Source organism: Hyaena hyaena, unplaced genomic scaffold, assembly GCF_003009895.1.
Source record: "Hyaena hyaena isolate Hyena2069 unplaced genomic scaffold, ASM300989v1 scaffold_28, whole genome shotgun sequence".
NCBI classification, from domain to species: Eukaryota; Metazoa; Chordata; class Mammalia; order Carnivora; family Hyaenidae; genus Hyaena; species Hyaena hyaena.
The window spans coordinates 4258950-4282770 of NW_024080660.1; the positions used below are offsets into that span (position 1 = coordinate 4258950).

General features: G+C 39.1%; 1 protein-coding gene across 3 annotated transcripts in view; it reads left to right on the forward strand.

The window, feature by feature from the left end:
- The window catches only part of MDM4 (MDM4 regulator of p53), a 37098-nt gene that overhangs the window by 3014 nt on the left and 10263 nt on the right, over nucleotides 1-23821 (forward strand). For 2 of the 3 annotated variants that reach the window (XM_039227573.1, XM_039227574.1), the window contains exons 2-6: nucleotides 11695-11807; nucleotides 13288-13362; nucleotides 18501-18634; nucleotides 19713-19768; nucleotides 23532-23599. In XM_039227573.1, coding sequence (XP_039083504.1) covers nucleotides 11730-11807; nucleotides 13288-13362; nucleotides 18501-18634; nucleotides 19713-19768; nucleotides 23532-23599 — 411 coding nt within the window. In that variant the 5' untranslated portion in view covers nucleotides 11695-11729. The remainder of the gene's footprint in view (nucleotides 1-11694; nucleotides 11808-13287; nucleotides 13363-18500; nucleotides 18635-19712; nucleotides 19769-23531; nucleotides 23600-23821) is intronic. The other variant, XM_039227575.1, reaches the window with a different exon arrangement.

Here is a 23821-nt window from a genome sequence, read left to right on the forward strand (position 1 = left end):
CTTTGATAGCAAAAAAAGAAAACTGCAAAAAAGACTTTCTTCCCTCGTTTAAAAGTAGGCAAATTATTTTCAGCTTCTTATACTCATCATTAGCTATAAAGAAACAAAATTCCAGAGAGCCAAAGCAGTACCAATTAGTGATGTAGATTCTTTTTTTGTAACTGGAGTATTTCCTAAGATTAGTAGTTTTTTCAAGATGCAGGAGATAAACAGAATGTTTGTGATTTCTTTCCATTTGGTATATCCCATTCAATAAAGTAAAGCTTATTGTTCTAATTCAGTATTTTTTCTGTTCTCAACATTTTAAGGAAATATTTTTTAAATGTTCTTGAGGGAGAGCAAGAGTGAATAAGGGAGGGACAGAGAGGAGAGAATTCCAAGCAGGCTCCACACAGCCCTGTGCAAGGCTCCATCCCACATACTGTGAGATCATCACCTGAGCCAAAATCAAGAGTCAGATGCTTAACTGACTGAGCCACCCAGGTGCCCCATTAATGAGATTAAAAAAAAATTTTTTTTAATGTTTGTTTATTTTTGAGAGAGAGAGGGAGAAGCAGAGCACAAGCGGGGCAGAGGCAAGAGAGCGAGACACAGAATCTGAAGCAGGCTCCATCCAGGCTCTAAGCTGTTAGCACAGAGCCTGACATGGGGCATGAGAAGTTGGATTCTTAACTGTCTGAGCCATCCAGGTGCCTCCTCTAATGAGATATCTTAAAGCATATCACAAATGTGTTGTTTTACCTTTCAATATGTTAGGATGTATTTCTTATTAGGTCAGGATTTGGAAAAAAATTACCAATGGTCCCTTTTTACTATAATTAAGTTTCTTAAATAATGTAGTACATAATTCAAAATTTCATGATTGTTTAAGGAAATATGGCATTTTACAGATGTTTTGTTTGAATCAGGACTTGAATGAACAAGGTCCACATTCTGTGTTAGGTTTATGTTTTTTAAGTCTCTTTAACAGTCTCCACATTTAACTGTATCTCCCTGCCTGAGATCCTGTAGAATTTCCTATGTTCTGGGTTTGGGTAATTATTTGCTTTTGGTATTACTTATTCCTTTACCCTCCAGTTATCCCACAAACAGGTAGTTAGTAGTTATATCTAGAAGCTTGTTTAGTTTTTTTTGTCAGGAATACTTCATAGGTGGTAGGTAGGAGGTTCCGAGTCCTGTTGCTTCACATCAGGAAGTACATGGTTTGTGAATGACGGTCTTTTAGAGATTTTTGTCAGTGGCCAAGTGCTCTCAGCCTTCTCTATGTGCTTTAAAGTTCCCCCTTCCCCAGCCTTTTACTTTAATGGTTTAGCATCTATTAATGATTATTGAGGAGGTGATATTTTACCTGAGACTAGAAGGTCCAGGATGAATTAGTCTTGTGCAGAACTCACAGTGCTACAAATGAAGGAACAAGATGTGCAAAGCCCCTGAAGCAGGAAGTAAATGAGAAACTAAAAACTCAGTGTGGTGAGCTGCAGGGAGTGTGGGGAACATGAGGCACAAGAGGGAAGGCTGGCAAGACTGCGGCCGGCTTCTGCATTTCCCTTAAGAGCAATAGCAAGCTACAGAGTAGGGCCTGGCGCTGTAGGAGTGGTTTTTGTTTAATTTTTTTTTTTTTTTAATCTTTTAGCTGTAGTGTGGAGTTTGCTTTGAAGGGGGTTAGAGAGACCAGTTAAGGATCTATTTCAGGGGAGCCTGGGTGGCTCAGTCGGTTAAGCGGCTGACTTCGGCTCAGGTCAGGATCTCACAGTTCATGGGTTCAAGCCCCATGTCAGGCTCTGTGCTGACAGCTCAGAGCCTGGATCCTGCTTCAGATTCTGTGTCGCTCTGACCCTCCTCTGCACTTTCACTCGTGCGCGCGTGCTCTCTCTCTCTCTCTCTCTCTCCCCCCTCTCTCTCAGAAATAAATAAAACATTAAAAATTTTAAGAAAATAAAACATTTAAAGAAAAGAATATTTCAGTGATGCATGCGAAAAATAACACTTTCAGGTTTGGGGAAACGGACATGGAGATGAAAAGAAGGGGTGCTTTTGCAAGATTTAGAAGTTAAAATTGATCAGGTTTGATGATGTGATAACAGGGAAAGAGGGAGACAAAGTGACTTCTAACTTTCTGGTTTAAGCAACTGAATGTCACTACTAACTGGTAGCATAGTGGAAAAGGATAAGCTTTAGACTTGGGCAAGTTATTTGACTTCTTTAAGGCTGACTTTTCTCTTGTGGGGAGCAGGCAACAATACCTAACCCTGCTGTAATCAAAAGAGATACCTAGGGGTGCCTGGCTGGTTCAGTCAGTTGAATGTCCCACTTCCGCCTAGGTCATGATCTTGCCATTCTTGAGTTCGAGCCCCACGTCGGGCTATGTGCTGATAGCTCAGAGCCTGGAGCCTGCTAAGGCTTCTGTGTCTCACCCCCTCTCCTCTGCTCCTCCTCCACTTGTGCTCTCTCTCAAAAATAAATAAGCATTAAAAACATAAAAATAGAAAAAAAGAGATTGATTCCAAGTGGGAAAAGGACAAGATTTTGCTTTGGATTCAGAGCTAGTCAACTGACTTCATTTCTCACATACGTCCTTGAACAGTGCCTTTGCTCATGTTTTCTCTCCCATTCTTTCCACTATTCTGCCATTTTAAAATCCTTTCACTCCTGTCTCCATTCCCTCTCAGTCCTCTGCTTTGCAATCAAAAGTAGTACTTCCTGCTCTTAACTTCCATGGCCCTTAAAGCAGTGTCTTTTTACATTTTTTTAATGTTCATTTTTTGAGAGAGAGAGAGAGCGTGCGAGTGAGCAGGGGAGGGGCAGAGAGGGAGACACACAATCTGAAGCAGGCTCCAGGCTCTGAGCTGTCAGCGCAGAGCCTGACACAAGGCTTGAACTCACAAATGTGAGATCATGACCTGAGCCGAAGTCTGATGCTTAACATGATGACTGAGCCATTTGACGCTTAATTGACTGAGCCACCCAGGTATCCCAAAGCAGTGTCTTTTTAATGGCACAATACTTTTTACCAGGTGTTAAAGCAAAGTAAAAAAACCTTATTGTAGTTTAAATTTTTCAGACCTGTCAAGTGGTTAATTCTTGTTTCTACCAAGATGCTGAACGAGCATGACTCCTGACTCCCTCCCAAAATCATCCCCTACAGGAACTGTAATAGGAAAGTGCTGTGAGAAATAAATGGGTGATGTGAGCTGTTTTGAAGTTATGTGTGTGTGTGTGCACCTAGGTGGGACAGTGTTTCCTCTGGGACAGGAGTCTGCCAGGTATGGCTGTAAGAGAGTAAAACCGTGGGGGAAGGGAATTGTTGGAATACTGCTCTAGTTTCTCCCCTGCTTCATTACCTTGGAATTACTTTTTCCTGTGCTTGTGACTCAGAGCTCTGTCCACCTTTCCTCAAGAGTGAATTAGGGCATTTCAGAAGCATATACTTGTAAGAAGTTGATGAAAAACAGGAGATGGCCGACCTTAGACAGCCACTTCTCTGGCCCTTACCTTCTTAATACTTAGGTCTCCCGGATCCTATACTAATACTGCTTCTCCTCCGGGAACAGAGATTGTGTTTGATCTGGGTAGTGATTGTGTCAGGTGGAGAGTGATTGTGCTTTTCTGGTGTTTGGGACTTTCTCCTTTAGTTGTTGTTGTTGTTCTTTTTCTTTTAAAGATTTTATTTTTAAGTAATCTGTACACCCAGCATGGGTCTCAAATTTGTAACTCCCAGATCAAGAACTATATGCTCTACCAACTGAGCCAGCCAGGCGCCCCAGTACTTATTTTCTACCTTACTCCAGCTTACTGCAGCTACTGTGGGCTGGAATCTGGTCTTGCCCCATATTATTTGCCTGTCAGGGTATCTGCTATCCTCTAGGGAAAAATGAACAAAGACAGTTGAAAAGCAGAGGTATTTCAAGAGAATAATAATGTTTAAGTTTCATTGAAACAAATAATAGAACAGATGGACCAAGAGTTCAAAGCTAGAGTGATAATTATTCTAAAAGAAATAGGGAAGATCATAACTTGAAACAAAAATAAGCTGGGGCTAAGAGAACCAAGTGGAAATAGTAGAGTTGAAAAATGCAGTGGTTCAGATAACAGAATGGATACAATTAATGAATTAGAACTCCGGATTGAGAAAATCTCCCAGAACAAAAGAAGGAAAGGATAAGAAAATATAAAAGAAAAACTAAAAGGTAAGGAAAATAGGTATAGAGGTACTCACATCTAAATAATAGAGTTTTTTTAATTAAAAAAATTTAACATTTATTAAATCTCTTTTTTAATGTTTATTAGAGAGAAAGAGAGCGGGCGCGTGAACCTGGGGAGGGGCAGAGAGAGGGAGACAGGAGAATCTGAAGCAGGTTCCAGGCTCTGAGCTGTTAGCACAGAGCCCAACACAGGGCTGGAACTTAGGGACTGTGAGATCTTGACCTGAGCCGAAGTCAGATGCTGAACCAACTGAGCCACCCAGGTGCCCCTAAAGATTTTATTTTTAAGTAATACACCCAACATGGAGCTTGAACTCTTACAACCCTGGTATCAGGAGCTGCATGCTCCACTGACTGAGCCATTCAGGCACCCCTAGATAATAGGAATCTTAAATAAAAATGAGAAAGAGGGAGTGCCTGGGTGGTTCAGTGGTTGAGCATTTGACTCTAGATGTTGGGGTCATGAGTTCAAGCCCCATGTCACACTTGGAGCCTACTTAAAATCAAAAAAGGAAAAGGAGGACATGCTTAAAGAAATAATGGGAAAAATAGTTTTCTAAGGAAAATTTCCTTAGAATGCTGAAGATGAGAGATCAGGAAAAATTTGTTTCTAGGATCATTGTAATAAAATTTAAAAGTGACAAAGCAGAAGCAGCCTCAGAGAGAAAGAACAGATTATTACAGGGAACACAGATTGAATCGAAACCAGTTTGGACCAGCGTTACCAAATATAGGAAAACAAAAAAGCTTTTGCAGACTTTCAAAAAGAAACTTAGGATCTTATACCCAACCACATTCATTTCAATAGGAGGGGAAGGATACAGATACACTCAGGGGTCTGAGATCTTGGAAGCCTTGCCATACAAAGGCTCATACTGACACCGCTCTGGATGAAGTACTAGGAAACATTACAAGAGGTACATGAAGTAAAGGTGATTCTAGTTCCCTGATATTTATTGTAAGGGCTAAGGCAAAAAAGAAAAATACATTTTTCCCAGAATTTTACGTCCAGATGATAACATGCTGAAGTTCTTATCTTACTAGCAGGGACCTGGGGTGAGAATTTTTAAGAAAGGTAACATATTAAAAAGAAGCATGGGAAGAGTAGAACGAACGAATGCTAAGTCAAGGTGGTAGGAACAGATCCATGTATAGTAATTACAGTGAACGGACTAAATTTATTAGTTAAAGGTAAAAACTGACAAATTGGATTAGCTCCCCTCCCCTGAGCCACCCAAGTGCCCCTACATCTCTCTTAATTGTAGGTCAGGCTGACAAATTAGTAGATATGTAAGATTGTAAAAAGTCAACAGGCTTGAGTTTTGCAAGCATATATTATAGACTAATTGATCACCAACTAGGCTAGGTGAAAGCCTTAAAATTTTCAAAGAACTGCTGTGCCTGGGTGGTTCAGTCAGTTGAGTGTCCCGACTTCGGCGTAGGTTATGATCTCACAGTTTGTGAGTTTGAGCCTCGTGTCAGGCTCTGCTCTGACAGCTCAGAGCCTGAAGCTTGTTTCGGATTCTGTGTCTCCCTCTCTCTGCCCTCTCCCTTGCTCGTGCTCTGTCTCTCTGTCAACAATAAGTTAAAACAGAAAAAAATTTTCAAAGAATAGATTTTACAGAGAGGATGATATCGCCCCACAGTGCTTTTTAAATTAGGAGTTAATCACACAAAAAAATTTGGAAAAGCAGTATGCATAGGCATAGCTATAAAGCTCATGGATTTACAAAATTACGAAAATTGAAAAATATAGGTGAGTGATAATGAAAACTATCTAGCAGAATCTGTGGGCTGAATTAAAAAATAGTGCTAGAGTGGGAGAGGGAAGGAATTTTAGTGTTAAATATTCAAATGATAAGAGAATGGGTAAGCTAAATGTCTTAAGAAATCAGGAAATGACCAACAATAAATTTTTTAAAAATAGAAGAGGTAATAAAATATATAATGGCATGAATATAAAGGAAGATACATTTATATACAGATAAAAAGAATACCATTAGTTATTTGCCAGTAATTTTGAAAATGTACACACATGGAAGAAGAAATAACAAGCTTGAATACTTTATTAAAAAAAATCTTTTTTACATTTATTTGTTTTGAGAGATAGACCACGTGAACAGGGGAGGGCAGAGAGAGGGAATCTGAAGCAAGCTCCAGGCTCCGAACTGTCACCCCAGAGCCTGACACGGAGCTCGAACTCACGAACTGCAAGATCATGACCTGAGCCAGAGTTGGCCACTTAACTGACTGAGCCACACAGGTGCCCTGCAAACTTGAATACTTTAATATTTATTAAAATAAAATAGTGGGGGGTTCCTGGGTGGCTCAGTCGATTGAGCATCCAGCTCTTGATTTCGGCTGAGGTCATGAGCCCAGGGTTGTGAGATTGAGTCCCTCATTGGGCTCTGGGGCTGAGCACAGAGCCTGCTTAGGATTCTCACGCCCCTCCCCCCAGCTCCTGGGTGTGCATGCTCTCTCAAAATAAAGTGATTAAAAATCTTCCCACAAAGAAACACTGAATTCTACCAATCTTTCAAGGGCTAGAGCATCTCAATTTTATAGAATTTTTTCCCTGGCAGTAGAAAACTAGGGACTATTTAACAATTTATTCTAGTAGACTTGTTGCCCTGATATCCAGACTAGACAAAAACATGACAGTGGAAAATTACAGACCCGTTTTACTCCCTCATATACACTTTACAACCTAAACAAAATAGCAAATCAATACCAGCAGTGTACAAAAAAAGAATAATACTCCCAAACCAAGTGCAGTTTATCTCAGATATGTAAGGATTTATTTTGTCTTTAATTTTTTAAAATTTTAATTTAATTTGATTTTTTTAAACGTTTATTATTTCCAAGAGAGAGGGGGAGAGAGAGGAAGCAAGGGAGGGGCAGGAGGAGAGACGCAGTGTGGGTACAGAGGATCCCAAGCAGGCTCTGCGCTGACAGCAGAGCCCGATGTGGGACTTGAACTCACAAACCGTGAGATCATGACCTGAGCCAAAGTCAGACATTCAACCGACTGAGCCACCCAGGTGCCCCTTTAATGTTTATTTTAGAGTGAGAGACTGAATGCAGGCAGGGGAGGGTCAGAGAGAGAGGGAGACACAGAATCTGAAGCAGGCTCCAGGCTCTGAGCTGTCAGAGCATAGCCCGATGTGGGGCTCGAACTCATAAAACATGAGATCATGACCTGAGCTGAAGTCAGGCAGTAAACCGACTGAGACACCCAGGTACCCTGTAAGAATTTAATATTAGAGAGTCTATAAATGAAATTCAAGAGTCACCACATTAATAGATTTAAAAAAATTAACGATCATTTCAATAGATACAGAAAGAATATTTTATAAATCACTTTTCCATGATATGAGGAAGGAAAGGAACTCTTCTAAACTGATAAAGAGTAGCTGTTAAAAAACAATGAACATGATATAGGGAAACATTAGAAGCACTTCCTTTAAAATCAGAGACAAAGATGTCCATTATCATTAATCTGTATTTAACATTGTATTAACAGTCCTAAGCAGTAAATTAAGACAAGAAATTAGGAGCACAACAATTAGAAAGGAGGAAATAAGATTTTATTATCTGTAGATATAACCATTTACATAGAAAACAGAAGCATCTACAAATTCTTTGAAATAATTATGTAAAGAAAAGAATTACGTAAACTTAGTATGTAAATTTAATCCGAGTGACTGGATAAAAGATTAATGAAAGTCATTTGTATTTCTCTATGTATGCAAAAACTACTAAAAATTATAATGAAAGAGAAGGCATCATGGTAGTATTAGAATATCTGCTTTAGAAATTATTCTAGGGGAGGCTGGGTGGCTCAGTCGGTTAAGCGTCCGACTTCGGCTCAGGTCATGATCTCACAGTTAGTGGGTTTGAGCCACGTGTTGGGCTCTGTGCTGACAGTCAGCTCAGAGCCTGGAGCCTGCTTCAGATTCTGTGTCTCCCTCTCTTTCTGACCCACCCCTTGCTCACACTGTCTGTCTCTCTCAGAAATAAATAAAACATTAAAAAGAATTTAAAAAAAACGAAATTATTCTAACATGTATTAAAGGGAAAATTATAAAATCTTACTAAAAGAAATGAAAATAACTAATAAATAGAGAAATATGTGATGTTAATGATTAGAGAACAATCTGATCTGTACATTAAAGGTAATTTCATTCAGAACCCCAACAGGTATTTTCATGAAACTTGATAAGATGATACTAATCACACGTACATGATTCCATGTGAATACGGAAGAGTTATGGGGTCAGGGGTGCAAACTGGTGCAACCACTGTGGTATAGAGAATGGAGGTTCCTGAAAAAGTTAAAAATAGAATTACCCTATGATCCAGTAATTGCACTACTGGGTTATTTACCCCCAAAATAAAAAAAAAAATTAATTCAATTCAAAAGGATACATGCTCCCCTATGTTTATTGCAGCATTATCTACAATTGCCAAATTATGGAAGCAGCCCAGGTGTCCACTGACAGAGGAGTGGATAAAGCAGATTGGTATATATACACACAATATATTGGAATATTATTCAGTTATAAAGAAGGGAAATCTTGCCCTTTGCAACAACATGGATGGAGCTAGAGAGTATAATGCTAAGCGAAATAAGTCAGAGAGAGTCAAATACCATATGATTTCACTAAAGTGGAATTTAAGAAACAAAACAAGCATAGGGAGAAAGACAAACTAAGGAACAGACCCTTGTAGAGAAACTATAAAACTGATGGTTACCAGAGGGGAGGTGGGTGGGGGATGGATGAAATAGGTGAAGGAGATTAAGAGTACACTTATCATAATGAGCACTGAGTAATGTATAGAGTTGTTGAATCACTGTATTGTAAACCCGAAACTAATACAACACTGTAAAGTATACTAGAATTAACATTGAAAAGTTAAAAAAAGGTAGAAGGCCAAGAATATCTGGTCACTTCTAAAAAAGAACGGGGAGGGGGTAGGGTGGGGAAAAAAATAAAAAATGGAGAAAACTTGATTAACTGGATAGTCAGACTCAGGATAGAAGTTAATACAGTTTTAAATAAGCATTAGAAAGACTGATCAGTGGGAATGTGAAGGGTGGTAAGATTGATAAATGGAATAGAATAGAGAATACGTAAACATCTATGCATGTAACGAAATTCTGTATATTGAGGTCTAATAGGCAAAAAATTACTGTGGGGACTTCAGAACTTGTGAGTTGAAATCTTGACTCTAGCAGTTCACTAAATTATGTTATCTTGGGCAGAGAACATCTCTGTGCTTCTCTTGCCTTATATGTAAAACAAAGGCAATAATATTACATATGTCATAGGCTTATTTAAGTATTAGGTGGGTTAATATATGTGTCTGCTAAGAGAAAGCTCTGTGAGTCTTTGCTGTTTGTTTTGATTATCTAAACAACTTAGTTAAAACAGCCGTTTCATTTATTATGATTCTGTGGGCTGAGTTGAGTGGTTCTTCACTTGTCTGCAGCTGTAGTCAGGTGACAGCTGGTGCTGGAATGTCTCATGATATGTGGTGCTTTGGAGGGAATGGCTGGAAGCCTGGGCTCAATTGGACAACTGATCTACTACACTTGGCCCTTTCATGTGGTCTCCAGTAGAGGAGTCAGATTTTAGGCGCTTCCAGAGGCACAAGGAATGAAGCTGCCATGCTTGGAGTTGGCACGTTATCACTTCTCCTGTATTCTTTTGATTAACTTCACAGAGCCACTTGGGAGATCATTTTTGGAAACCATCCACACTGTTGTTAAGATTTTATTTTTAAGTATGTTTAGACCCAACATGAGGCTCAAACTTAAAACCCCAAGATCAAAAGTTGGGTGCTCCACTGACTGAGCCAGCCAGCCCCCACGCCCCCCATCCACACTGTTACTGATATTTGTATCCATCATGGTGCTCTACAGTGTATATAATTGTCAGTTTAGGCACCAGTGATTTATTAATGAACAAGTAAATACAAAACCTTGCTCCTTATATGTTTTACATGATAAGCACTTAAAAATGTTTAATGACAAGGGCAGTAAAGAAAAATAAGGCAGGGAAGGAGATAGGGAATACTGGGGGTTGGGAGTTGCAGTTTTAAAAACGGAAGGCTTCCCTGGTAAACTGACGTGAGCACGAAAGAAGGAGATTGGGAGCTAGTGGGGCAAAGGTGGAAGCAAGAAAACAGGAGTGTAGTGCAGTGGAGAGGTGGGTCATTTGGATTAGTGCAGTAATAATGGAAGTGGTGAGAAATGGTTAGATTTTGGGTATATTTTGAAGATACACCTTTAGAATTTATTTATGAACTGGGTGTGGAGTGTGAAAGAAAAAGGAATCAAGGAAGGCCTCAAGGTCATTGGTCTGAGCAACTAGAAGCAGAGTTGCCATTTGCTGTAGAAGCATAGAGTTGCCATTTGCTGAGATGGAGAAGGCTAGTGGGTTTGGGGAAGACCAAGATTGGTGTTTTATGCATAAGGTTTGAAATGTTAATTAAAAGCTGGCTGCTTTAAAATGGTAAATTATGCTTCTATCCTATCTGACTTCCCATTCTGTAGCAAGGGAAGCAGATGGGGGAGGGAGGAATTTATATTTTATTACAGTTAGTAAGTGTCTCAGAAGATTGAGGAATCTTGTTGGTTTTAGCCAGACTATTTGTCCATTTTTCCAGGCCCCCCTGATGTGGCTTGTTACTCATAAATGTCACTGATTGTTTATTACCTTTTTACTAAAAAAAGACCTGAAAATAAACAAGTTTATTTTCCCTCTTACTGCTTTTTTTCTTTGTTTAAAGAGAGATGGTAGGAAGTGACAATTTTAACTAAACCTTACTCTATATTTCTTCAATTCATGCTACATTTTCCTCGATGATATATGTCCCATCTTGGCTTAGTTGCTGTGCTCCTTGGGTTTGGCGCGTGTTAAAAGCCACTTTAACTGATACTGAGTATTTTGACTCTCACTCTCTCCAGTGTTTCTTGCCAAGACATGTTTCAACATGTTACAAAGGTTTTTCTTGATGTGCTCTTGGAGTCTTAAATCTATTACTTAATCTTGGTAATTCCCCCAGCTCTACAACTGTTGTCTTCCAGGGGGTGCTCTTGAGCACTGTCCAAAGAGAGGAGGAGTTACTGAAACTCTGATATTCATTGGGGAGATGATGATTGTAAATTTGACTTTCAGCTAAAACAGTTACTCATTATCATCACTGTGGGGGTTGGAGCATGCCCAAACCTGTTTGTTTCAGGCTTCACCTAAGGGAAGCATAGATGGTCCTTACTCTTAATTAAGCTCTTCAGTTGTTTGCAGTATCTGAATTTAGAAAGTGATCAGGAGGGTATCAAGAACCTCATTATGGATATATTGCATTTGTGTAGGACGTTCTGATACATGTGTCTTTTTTCCTTCTGCTGGCTGCTATTTTGTAAATCTTAAAAGAGAAATTTTTCTACTTTAGAAGAGATTTCTTAATGTTTTTTTTTTCCTTTTAGATTTATCAACAGACTGCAATTTCTTCACTGCCAAAATGACATCATTTTCCACCTCTGCCCAGTGTTCAACTTCTGACAGTGCTTGCAGGATCTCTGCTGAACAGACCAATCAGGTAAATCATATTTAGCCATTTCTAGTTTTCTTTAAACTTTTAAAACATTGAGTTGGGGCATGTAGGTGACTTTACTGACTGAAGGATTTTATGTAGAGCAGAAAGGGTTATTTTTTTAAATGTCATATTAGGGAATCTAGTGAATGGTATCTGTGTTCAAAATTTGAATTGATTATTGATTAAATAAACATATAGAGGTTACAGATTGTTCAAAATATGGTACCTTTTGAAAACTATCGTGTTTTAGGGTACAGGTGGCTAATGGAGAATTTGGGGCCAAGCTCTATGTTTGTTTTCTGTTTCTCTCACTTCATTTTAACTGGCTTGTTTTCTTTAAAAATCAGTTTTAAATTGTAAATATTGCAAATGTATTCTTACAAAATATTCAGTTTTATAATGTACTTATCTATAAAGTATGCATCTGTAGGGACTCCTTGACTGTCTCTTCCCTTCTTCCCCCAAAGTCCCTTCCCTCTAAGATAACACTGTTGGTTTGTCTTGTTTCAGATCTTTTCCTCTAACATACAAAAATACATAATTTTGTTCCGTATTTTCATAAACATTGCACGATATATAGTATTATGTACCTCAGCGTATGATAAAGGTAGAATTTGGCTTTGATGGGGGAAGATGTGGTTTATTTAATAAATGGTTTTGGTGTAATTGTCTGTCTCTGGAAGGAAACAAATGACAACCTCAAACTTTGTACAAAAACAAATTCCAGATGGATAAAGGTTTAAATGTAAAAAGTGAGATAATATTAGAAGAAAATTTAGGAAATGCTTGTGAAATTTTAGGATGACAGAGGCCTTCAATAAAATAAAACCAGAGAGGTTTTGAGAGAAAGAGAGAGACAAATTTGACCATAAAAGTTCGAAGATAAAATTGTGTAGCTAAAGACAGACTCCACAGTCAGTAAAGAGATGTCAAAGTCACTATCCCTTATATGTATAGACCACATCTTGTTTATGTGTTCACCTGTCAGTGTTGGGTTATTGTGAATAATGCTGTGAACACTGGTGTGCAAATACTTGTTTAAGTCCTGCTTTCAGTTCTTGGTGCATATCTAGGAGTGGAACTGGTGGGCCATATGGTAATTTGGTGTTTAATTTTTTGAGGAACTGCCAGACTGTTTTCCACAGCAGCTGAACCACTTTATGTTCCCACCAGCAGCGCACAGTGGTTCTAGTTTTTCGACATCCTTGACAATACTTATTTTTTCCCTTCTTTCTTTTTATTATGGCCATCCTAGCAGGTGTGAATGTCCTGTCTTAAAAATGTGATTTTTCAGGAAGGTAACAAGAAGCAGTCTGATTATCTGCAGTTATTTTATGTATTGGAAGGTTGTATGTTATTAGATGTTAAGTATCTACCAGGGTTTGTAAAAAAGAAAATATTTAAGGAGGTTCTCTTGTTCCCTAGGGTTTCAGAAACCGATCTAATTGAAATGTAAATAGCAGGTTTATTTTATTTCTATCAGGTACGACCCAAACTGCCACTTTTGAAGATTTTGCAGGCAGCTGGTGCACAAGGTGAAATGTTCACTGTTAAAGAGGTAAGCCATCAAAGAAACTTCTCAGTTGTAAGAACAGCTGAAAAGTAGAAGCTGATGAATATATAGTTCTGAAATCAGGCCTAAGAAAGTAAATTCTACTCCTGGGGTACTAGAGAGGCAACTTTTTCTTTATTTTAAAGATCATCGAGCTAAATCGAATTTCATATTTCTTTTAAATTTCCTTTTGAAGTATGTTGTCAGCCAAACCTAAAATTAACCTGAATTCATTGATATCAGAGTTAAAATGCAAAGCGTGTACAGGATTAAAAAAATGATACTGTCTATGATTTATAGGATACAGCACCTGGCAGGAATTAAATGCAGTAGTTTTTCATTATAAATGTGTCAGATACTCTTTTGAGCACTGTGAGTTACTTTAAGCACTTATGCATTTAAATAACTTATTTAGCATCTAAAGGTTTTTTTTTTTAACAAAAACAAATTGAATTCCTTAAGTGGAAAAAACTCAAAATGTTAATGTCTTTTTTTTTTTTTAAATATTTTTATTTATTTCTAGGAGAGAGAGAGAGAGCGAGCGTGAGCAGGGGAGGGTCAGAGAGAGAGGGAGACACAGACTCTGAAATAGGCTCCAGGCTGTGAGCTGGCAGTCAGCTCAGAGCCCGACGCGGGGCTCCAACCCACGAACCGTGAGATCATGACCTAAGCGAAAGTCGGACGCTTAACCGACTAAGCCACCCAGGCGCCCCAAAATGTTAATGTCTTTGAACTGCTTACTTTTTAGAGTAAAATCTAACGTTTTCTAATAGAAGGAAACAAAATTATCAAGCTTTTTTTAACTTTTCTGAAAAGTTTAAGCCTTATTAGCAGCACAGCATTTCTGAGCTGTTATAGCTTTCTATCTTTTTTTTTTTATTGTTTATTTCTTTTTGAGAGAGGAGGAGTGAGAGAGGGAGAGAGACAGACAAACAAGAGTGTGGGTGAGGGAGGGTCAGAGAGAGAGAGGGAGACACAGAATTTGAAGCAGGCTCCAGGCCCTGAGCTGTCAGCACAGAGCCTGATGCCATGGGGCTTGAACTCATGAGCTCTGAGATCATGATCAGAGCCGGAGTTGGATGCCCAACCGACTGAGCCACCCAGATGCCCCTCCTGAGCTGTTAGATCTTTCAGGGAAACAAATTGGAAGCATTTTTTTTCTAGAATACTCCTATTTCCTTTATCATTTTAAATTTAAGTGCATCATCTTAGATTATATGTCTAGAATTCTAAGTAAGACTTTTTTCCCAAGCTATTACTAAAGTATGGATTTTTGTATCAATAAAGTTATAATGAATTATGCTGTCTCCTTTAATAACATGGCAGAGTTTGCCTGGGTTAAGAAGAAATTAAGTACATAATGTTCAGAGAATGTTTTCCTGAGGAAAAAGATGGACAGGGTCAGATTACATGAAGCTCTCTATTATGAACCTTGACCCTATCTGGTGCATAAAAAATTTCCTAATTTTCTATCTTATTATTTTATTATTATATTTTGAGAGAGAAAGAGAGCATGAGTGGGAAGAGAGGGGCAGAAGGAGAGAGAGAATCTTAATCAGGCTCCATGCTCAGGGTGGAGCCCCACATAGGGCTCAGTCCTACTACTTTGGGATCATAACCTGAGCCAAAATTAAGAATCGGACACTCAACCGACTGAGCCATGCAGGTGCCCCCACAATTGTTTAGTTTTTATTATTATTATTATTTAAAGTTTATTTATTTATTTTGGGGGGGGGAGGAGGAGCGGAGAGAGAGGGAGAGAGAGAGAATCCTAAGCCGACTCCTCACTGTCAGTGAGAGCTCAGTGTGGGGCTTGAATTCATGAACTATGAGAACCTGAGCCGAAGTCAGATGCTTAATCAACTGAGCCACCAGGTGCCCCTAATTTTTTATTTTTAAATATTGGTTCTCAGTATGTATGCGTTGAGGCAGTATGGTATAGTCAGAGTAGTAATCATATACACATTATTTTTTAATTTTTATTTTATTTAAAAAAAATGTTTATTTTGAGAGAGAGATCATGAGTGAGGGGGAGGGGCAGAGAGACAGTCCCTAGTAGGCTCTGCACTGATGGCATGGAGCCTCATACAGGGCTTGAACTCACAAATCATGAGATCGTGACCTGAGCCAAAATCAAGAGTCAGATGCATAACTGACTGAGCCACCCAGGTGCGCCCCAGAAATTTACTTGTTAAAAAAAAAAAAATCCAAATGCTGTCATGGTCCAGAAAAAGGTAACAGGTTTATTTATAATTATTATAAAGTTGAACTGCTGACACATGTTCACCAAAACATTTAGACTTGCATTAATGCTTTAGGCCCGCACATTTATATTAAAAATTCACACACACAAATGAAAATAGAAAAGCTGCTAGTACCTGATTTCTGTCTCCTACTTTTATACTTGTAATCATATACTTGTAGGTACCTTTTGACCCCATGGAAAAAAAAATTTTTTTAAAGAATGAAATATTTTCAGTCATAGTAGATTTCAAAATTTGTTTAATGTTTATTATTTTTGAGAGAGTGAGCAAGCACAAGTTGGGGAGGGGCAGAGAGAGATGGAGACCCAAAATCTGAAGGAGGCTCCAAGCTCTGAGCTGTCAGCACAGAGCCCGACGTGAGGCTCGAACCCAAAAACTGTGGGATCGTTTCCTGAGCTGAAGTCGGTCGCTCAACCTGACAGCCACCCAGGCGCCCCCATCAAAGTGGGTTCTTAAGCACATTCTCCATTTGTGCGGTGTGCTAGCTGGATGTCTTTTGGCATAATTGTTACAAGTTTGGCATGGATAGCACACAGTTTGGTGTCTGTATAAATGCCCACCGAGAGGCCGCCTTGCCTCCTGCAGGCCGCCTGTGGCTGCGCTCTAGAAGCACAGATTTGTTTTGAAGTCCTGAGCAATTTCATGCACCAGGTGCCGGAAAGGAAGTTTGCGAATCACAAGTTCTGTGGAGTTTCACGGAGTGCCACAGTACAAGGGCTGTAATGTGAGGTATCTTCCCCCTCCCGCAGTGGGCGCACTCTTGCTCTAGGGCCTTTTATAGTCAGTGGCTTCCTCATTGCTATCCCACCAATCGATTTGGGAGCAGTCTGCTTTGTACAAGCTGTAGTATAGAGAATTTCTTACTTACCCCCTGCTCCTTCAGCTGGAGCTCCGGAGTTTGGGGTGGCGGTGCTGGTACGGCAGGGGCTGCAAACGTTTAATTATGTACTCATCTGGCGTCGTGTTGTAGAAGGTCTTATTTTGCATACTTAGTGGATTTATTTTTTTGCAAGTTGAACAGACATAAATGTAAAACTTTCTCCTTTTTCTTCCAGTAGGTGCTCTTCCCCGTTTTATTTTCCCCTAGATATATGATTAGGTACGACAGCACCATAAACACTGGGACGGAATGCTGCTTGGGGTGGAGGAGAACCTAAGAGCATTTTTGTACCAATAATGGGAACAGTGTTGGAAAAATCTTCTGTGTCGATACCTAATAATTCCTGAGAAGTTGCAGCCTAAAGATAAAAGTAGCTGCTTTGGTCTGTGACAACAAAATTCTTATTGTCATTAAGTGAATTTAATTATTATTATTTTTAAATGTTTTATTCATTTCTAGGAGAGGGAGAGAGAGATAGCGTGAGCAGGCGAGGGTCAGAGAGAGGGAGTCACAGACTGAAACAGGCTCCAGGCTCTGAGCTGGCAGTCAGCACAGAGCCCGACGCGGGGCTTGAACCCACGAACCGTGAGATCATGACCTACGCGAAAGTAGGACGCTTAACTGACTAAGCCACCCAGGCGCCCCTAAGTGAATTTAATTATTAAGCAGTTAAAAAAAAACTTACCTAGAGGAAACGTTATGAAAAAAGTAGATAATATAATAGTTTTGAATCATGAACTTGTCTGAGTTCCTTCCATTTTTGTGAACTCTGAAAAAAGTCAGATAGACTATACTTTAATTTGATGAACACTAGGTCCTGTGTTTTATGCACTTACGGCTTATTAACTCTTGCACTTCATTTGCCAAACAAAATTAAGCCAACACGCATCACAAACCTCTTGTAGTTATTGATCCCTGGACTTAGAGAATATTTTTATGACCCAGGCACACTTAATGTTTATTACTTCTTTTTTTTTTTTTTTAAATGTTTTATTTATTTCTAGGAGAGAGAGAGAGAGAGAGAGACAGTGTGAGCAGGGGAGGGTCAGAGAGAGAGGGAGACACAGACTCTGAAACAGGCTCCAGGCTCTGAGCTGGCAGTCAGCACAGAGCCCGACACGGGGCTCGAACCCACGAACCGCGAGATCATGACCTAAGCGAAAGTTGGACGCTTAACCAACTAAGCCACCCAGGTGCCCCAATGTTTATTACTTCTAATAATAAAACAGACCTCTTTATCTGGACTGGTGAAAAAATTTTTAAGGGAATGTGGTGCCAGGGTGACTTAGTCGGTTGTTTGGATGTCCAGCTCTTGGTTTTGGTTCAGGTCATGATCTCAAGTTCAAGTTCATGAGTTTGGGCTCCCCATCGGGCTCCAAACTGCTGATGTGGAGCCTGCTTAGGATTCTCATTCTCTCTCTCTCTCTCTGCCTCCTCTCCCCAGCTCACACACACTCTCTAAAAAATTAAAAAATAAAAAAACATTTTTAAGGGAATACTAGGAAAATTCACTTTTTCTCATTATCAGGCCACTACATTTCTAAAAAGTAAGAGTCTGGGAGTGTTCGGGTGGCTCAGTTAAGTGTCTGACTCTGGATTTCAGCTCAGGTCATGATCTCACAGTTTGGTTCATGAGATCGAGCCCCGTGTTGGGGTCCTGTGGAACTGACAGTGTGGAGCCTGCTTGGATTCTCTCTTCCCCCCTCCCCCCCCACTCGTGCACACACACAGAATGTTCTGTCTCTCTCTCAAAAATAAATGAGCTTAAAAAAGATTAAAAAAGTAAGAGTCTGTTAACGTTCAGCATGATAAGAAGTGGATGAGCCTAGTAGTTGAGGACAGCGATCTTGTTGTGGGACTCCTTCCTGAAGCACGGAGAGTCACGTTCATAAATGCTTTCTCTTTCTCTAGCAAACTAACTTACCTGATCTTCTCATAATTAATTTGTGCTTTTTGGAGCAGCTGCACAGACCTCTTCATGCTTCTCTATCACCGTGCAGGTCATGCACTATCTGGGCCAGTATATAATGGTGAAGCAGCTCTATGACCAGCAGGAGCAGCATATGGTGTATTGTGGTGGAGATCTTCTGGGGGAACTGCTAGGACGTCAGAGCTTCTCCGTGAAAGATCCAAGGTAAGAAGAGTGAGGGTGTGTTTATGTTTTTGGGTGCTTACATCTAACCACTGAATCTCCATAGGTTATTAATGGTTACCTTTTTTTTTCCCCCCCAGTCAGCCAGTATTTAAGGGCCTCTGTATGTCAGGTAGCCTGTGAAGCACTGGGAACATGTTAGTGAGCAATGCAGTCTCAGACTCTGTGGAGCTCGGAGGGTAGTGAGACAGTAGGTGCTCTTCCCCATCTTACTCAGACTGTCAGGCCAGCACACGCTAAACTTAGACTGTGGGTGAGTGGTACAGAAAAGAAATGCATGAAGCTGTGTCAAGGGTGGGACCTGGAGGTCTTAGGAGTCGAGGAAAGAAGTCTTGAAGAAGTAGTTTGAACTGAGACCTGAAAGACAACTAAGGAGTGAGGGGCCCTGAAGAAGGTTGAAGGAGAGCTTCTGACAGGTTGAACGTCATGTGCAAAGGCCTGGGTAGGAGGAGCTACGCGGCTAGGTTAGGATTTTGTGAAGCAGGTGTAGAGAGAGGAGGAGGAGTGAGCTGGTGAGAGAAACGCGCTATTGCTGGGCAGCTCGGGTTGACGATGGGCTTCAGAAGAATCACAGTAGAGGTCCTCTGACCTATCGTGTGACTTTCTCCAGATGCATGGGGTGTAAATGGTTGTTACAGAGTCAAAAGCTAATTAGTAATTGGGAAGCCAGTGTTTTCTTTGGATAGCTTTGTGATGATGGTATCTTTTTAGCTCATTTTGTCTTACTTTGGTAAGACTCCCTTCTGGTCCTTCCCCAATTAAAATTATAAAATTTAATTCCTAGAAGGAAGGAATGGTCTGTGAAGGAAATCTTGTGTTAACTGTTAGCTAATTAAATAAAATGTAAATTAATTAGTTTTTTAATGGGGGCAAAGTAACAAAAGCTCTTGGGCATTAACATTCTTGACATTTAAATGATTACAAACAAATCTGTTCTGGGGGGAAAAATTTGCCTTTTTGTGTGTTACAGAGAAAGTTAGATCATATGTCAGATAGACACATGACATTTTAATTGGAAAACTGTGGGGTTATTAATTTTTTTTTGTTGTTTCTCTGACAGTCCTCTCTATGATATGCTAAGAAAGAATCTTGTCACTTTAGCGACTGCCACTACAGGTATGTCACATCATATTTCCTCAGTGTGTGTCAGCTTTGAGTTCAAGGGGGCAAATGGTGGGAAAACAAGGATCAAGGTGGAAATGAAATGCTGGGTTAGCATGACTGGGAGGGTACCTATCACACAGAATGTTCTTAGTATGTTCATTGTTCATTGTGAAAAATTTCAAATATACTGAAAAATTTGCCACATTTCCTTCACCAGGACATACTTTTTTTTTCTTAAAATAATTTCTTTTTCATCTGGACATACTTTTAAAGTCTTTAAAAGATAAGGACCTTTTTCCTTTAAACATAACTACAATGCCATTCTTACACCCAACAAATTTAATAATAATAAAATAAACAATAACTCCAGAATACTGTCCAGTAGCCAGTGTATATATAGTTACCTCCAGTTACCTCAGAAATATTTTATATTTGGCTTGTTCAGATCAAAATCCAGAGAAAGTCCACACATTGCCATTGGTTAAAATACCTCTAAGTATTTTTATAAAACAATCCTTTTTTAATTTTTATGTCATTTATTTGTTGAAGAAATGGATTATTTGTCCTATAAAATTTCCCACATTCTAGAGGGTTCTGGATTGTATCCTTGTGATGCTGTTAAAAGTGTTTCTCTATGTCTTCTATTTTCAATAAACTAGTAATGCTTGAATAGTTTCAAGTTTAAACTTTTGCCGAGAAGGTTTCACAGGTGGTGCTTTGTATATATGCATCGTATCCGTGTTCAGGTTCCTTGGGCTCACGTGGTGTTACCCTGATCCATGTGTTATAAAGGTCCCCCAAGAACCTTTCATCTAATGGTTTTAGCTTTCTGCTATATGAATGCTGATTTGCCTAACCCTTTGCTTGATTCCGTATCTTTTAAATACTGCCCTTTGACTTGAACTTATTAGGTATGTGCAGGAAATGGGCTGCTTTGGGGTCTGACATAAGGCGTGTTAGAGATAAGTGAATCAGCTGTACATAACTGAGGAGTAACCCGATTTCTTACTCATTGCCGAATAATGACACTTTTTTCCCTCCATTCCTATGTGAAGTCCCTTCGTGAGCTTCAAATTAGATTTTAGGTAACATTGACCTTTGAAGAAAGCCCAAGTTTGTAATTCTTTTATTTATTTATTTAAAATTTTAAAAAAATGTTTGTTCATTTTTGAGACAGAGACAGAGTGTGAGTGGGGGAAGGGCAGAGAGAGAGGGAGACACAGAATGTGAAACAGGCTTCAGACTCTGAGCTGTCAGTACAGAGCCTGATGTGGGGCTTGACCTAATGGACTGAGATCATGACCTGAGCCGAAGTTGGATGCTTAACCAACTGAGCCACCCAGGCGCCCCAGTAATTCTTTTAGATAGGTTATCTTTCAGTAGTTCACTGAAATAAATACTGTAGTTGAAAAGAATCTGTTCTAATAAAGATTTATGATTTAAAGTGAGAGTATAGAGACTTTGCTTTCATACTGAAATGTGATTTTTGAACTTACATTGAAGTTTGGAGCCTGTTGACTTTCATTGAGCAGTTTGCCCACTTTGCCCACTTCACCCAGCTGTAAATTTCTATTGTGAGGAAAGGCCTTGCAAATAATATAGTGCTTTATTGAAATTCAGTCACTTGTGAAATAGTAGGGCTTTCCTGGGATATTCACTGCAGACTTGAAATACACAGAGGATTTTATATTTGCTGATCTTCTCTTTCAGTGGAATTTGTTTTCTGATTGATCTGTTCTCTGAATATCTAGAATGGGTGTGATTCTCCCTTTTTCTCTCTTTCTTGCACTTTGTCGGCAGCATTTAACATGCTGTGTATTAAAATGAACATTTCTGTAACAGACATTTCAATTGATCTTCACAACAACCCTTTGAGGAAGGTCTGGAGATGAAGAAACTGAGGGTTTTTTTGTTTCGTCTTTGTTTTTTTTAATAGAATGAGTGATTTGTCCAAGATTAGTTGTCACTGACAGTTGGTAGGACAGATATTTCTGATGGGCCAGTTCTTGTTCTTTTCATTGTGCCACATTGGTGTCATCATAGGATTTGCCCCAGTTAATTTTTCTTAACGCATTTTTCTCTCTGAACATTAAATCTTTAAGACATTTTGTTTGTTCTTAAACATGTCAACATTGAAATTATTTCAGTTACAAAAAAGTAGTAAAAGTATTATAAAGAGTTTCAGATATTCTTTACCCAGGTTCTCCAGATGATAACATCTTGAATAACCATAGTATAATGTTCAAAACCAGAAAATTGCCCCAAAGTAATTTTGATTGAGTGTCAGCTCTGACTTGCACATGTGTTCATGCTTGTGCCTGGTCATCTCTGTTGATCTTCTGTATATTGGGTTACATGTGTTACATTTAAAAGGAAAAATGAGAAAAGTGTTTTCCATGAACCCCTTTGCAAGCGAAGTTGATGGCTGCAAAAGTGCCATTAAAGTAAAGGTGGTTCTTTATGAATCATTTCTCCAAATCTCCACATGTATGCCAGTAAAATGAAATATGACAAACTTTGTGCTTATTTTAAAATTCCTTTGTACTTTGTAGTTTTCCCAGATAATTTCTTTTTGCTTCTAGTTGTGTTAGCCTAAGTAAGGTAGTAAGGTTTTAGAACTACAAATGACAGTAATCAGATTGCTTTATTAAGGAAATGCTTCAACTGCATTGTCTGTTAGTTGATCTTTGAAAACCGCTGTGGTCAGCAAGTGCTGTCTCAAACTTCTCAATATCCCCATTTACCTATAAAAATGTTTGTAGAAATAATGCTCTTTATAATTACAATTTTGAAATTGTTTGCTTTGTGCAAAACAATTGAACTATCAGGCCATGGCAGGATCTGTATTCTTTTCTTTTCTCTGGCAGTCTGTATTATGTGAGGACGAGGTTTTCCTTAAGTGTCTTATTTCTGGACCTGATAGTATCTAAAGACCCCACCCCTTGGTAGACTTCTTTGGAAACACTTTAGTTACATGTATAACCTTACATAATGAGCGTTCTAGGTTATTCGGTTCTCTACAGCTTGTTGTTTTCCTGTAGCTATGTTTTTATCTTCTGCTTGAAAAATTTCTGAGTCCTTGAAATACATTTCTCAGACTAAGAATGTCTCTCAGGTTACTGTTTTCTTTGATTTTTATTAGCTTTGAGAAAAACCTTATCTGCTTCCTTTTCCTTCTTAGGAAATGTTTTATAGTAACTGGGGAAAATAAAACTTGTTAATTTAAAAAACTTCTATATTCAGGTGATAGGGATTTAAACCATGAAGTCATCATTGATACTTTAGAATGTAAGTTTACATGAGGTGTAACGAAGCAAGTGGGGAAAATTCCAGATTTGCAGATTTCATAACCCTGTATAACTTTAAGAGCTGAAAACAAAAATTAAAAGCCAGACTTTTTGTTGTTGTTTACAAGTTAGGCAGATTTGCTAATAAACACCTTTGGGAAGACATGGTAAAATACTTTCCAATATTTCTTGGTTGGAATCCCTTTCATATTAAAATTTGAAAGCTTGCTATGAACATTTTTTACTTACTTTTCCTTTTCTCCCAGATTGCATTTTGGTAATATATCTTGACTGTAGCCTGTCTCGGTCTTTGCCATTTTTATCAGTTTTGATTTTTCCCTTTTGGATGAGAGCCTTGTCCAGCCAACATGGAGAAGTACATCGTTAGGGACTAAACCTGGCTCCAGGGTTGTTTGCTGAGGTCCTTTTATGTGGAAAGAATGGTTATTACCAGGGAAGGTTTTCCTTTTGTTTTACTTGCCATCCAGATGCTGCTCAGACTCTCGCTCTCGCACAGGATCACAGTATGGATATTCCAGGTCAAGACCAACTGAAGGTAAAATCACCACACGGTGAATTCTTTTGTTGTACAGAGTGGCCCCTTCTCTGTACCTATGGATCTTGGACTCCCAAGACCTTTCCCTGAACGTGGTAAGAATTTAATAAGAAAGGTTCTTGGGAGTTCACAGACCAGGGACAGAGTGAACCTTCTCTGTTCTGCCCATAACAGAGTTCCAATCTCTGAATCTTTCTTTGGGATGTAGCACTTCTGATCTTC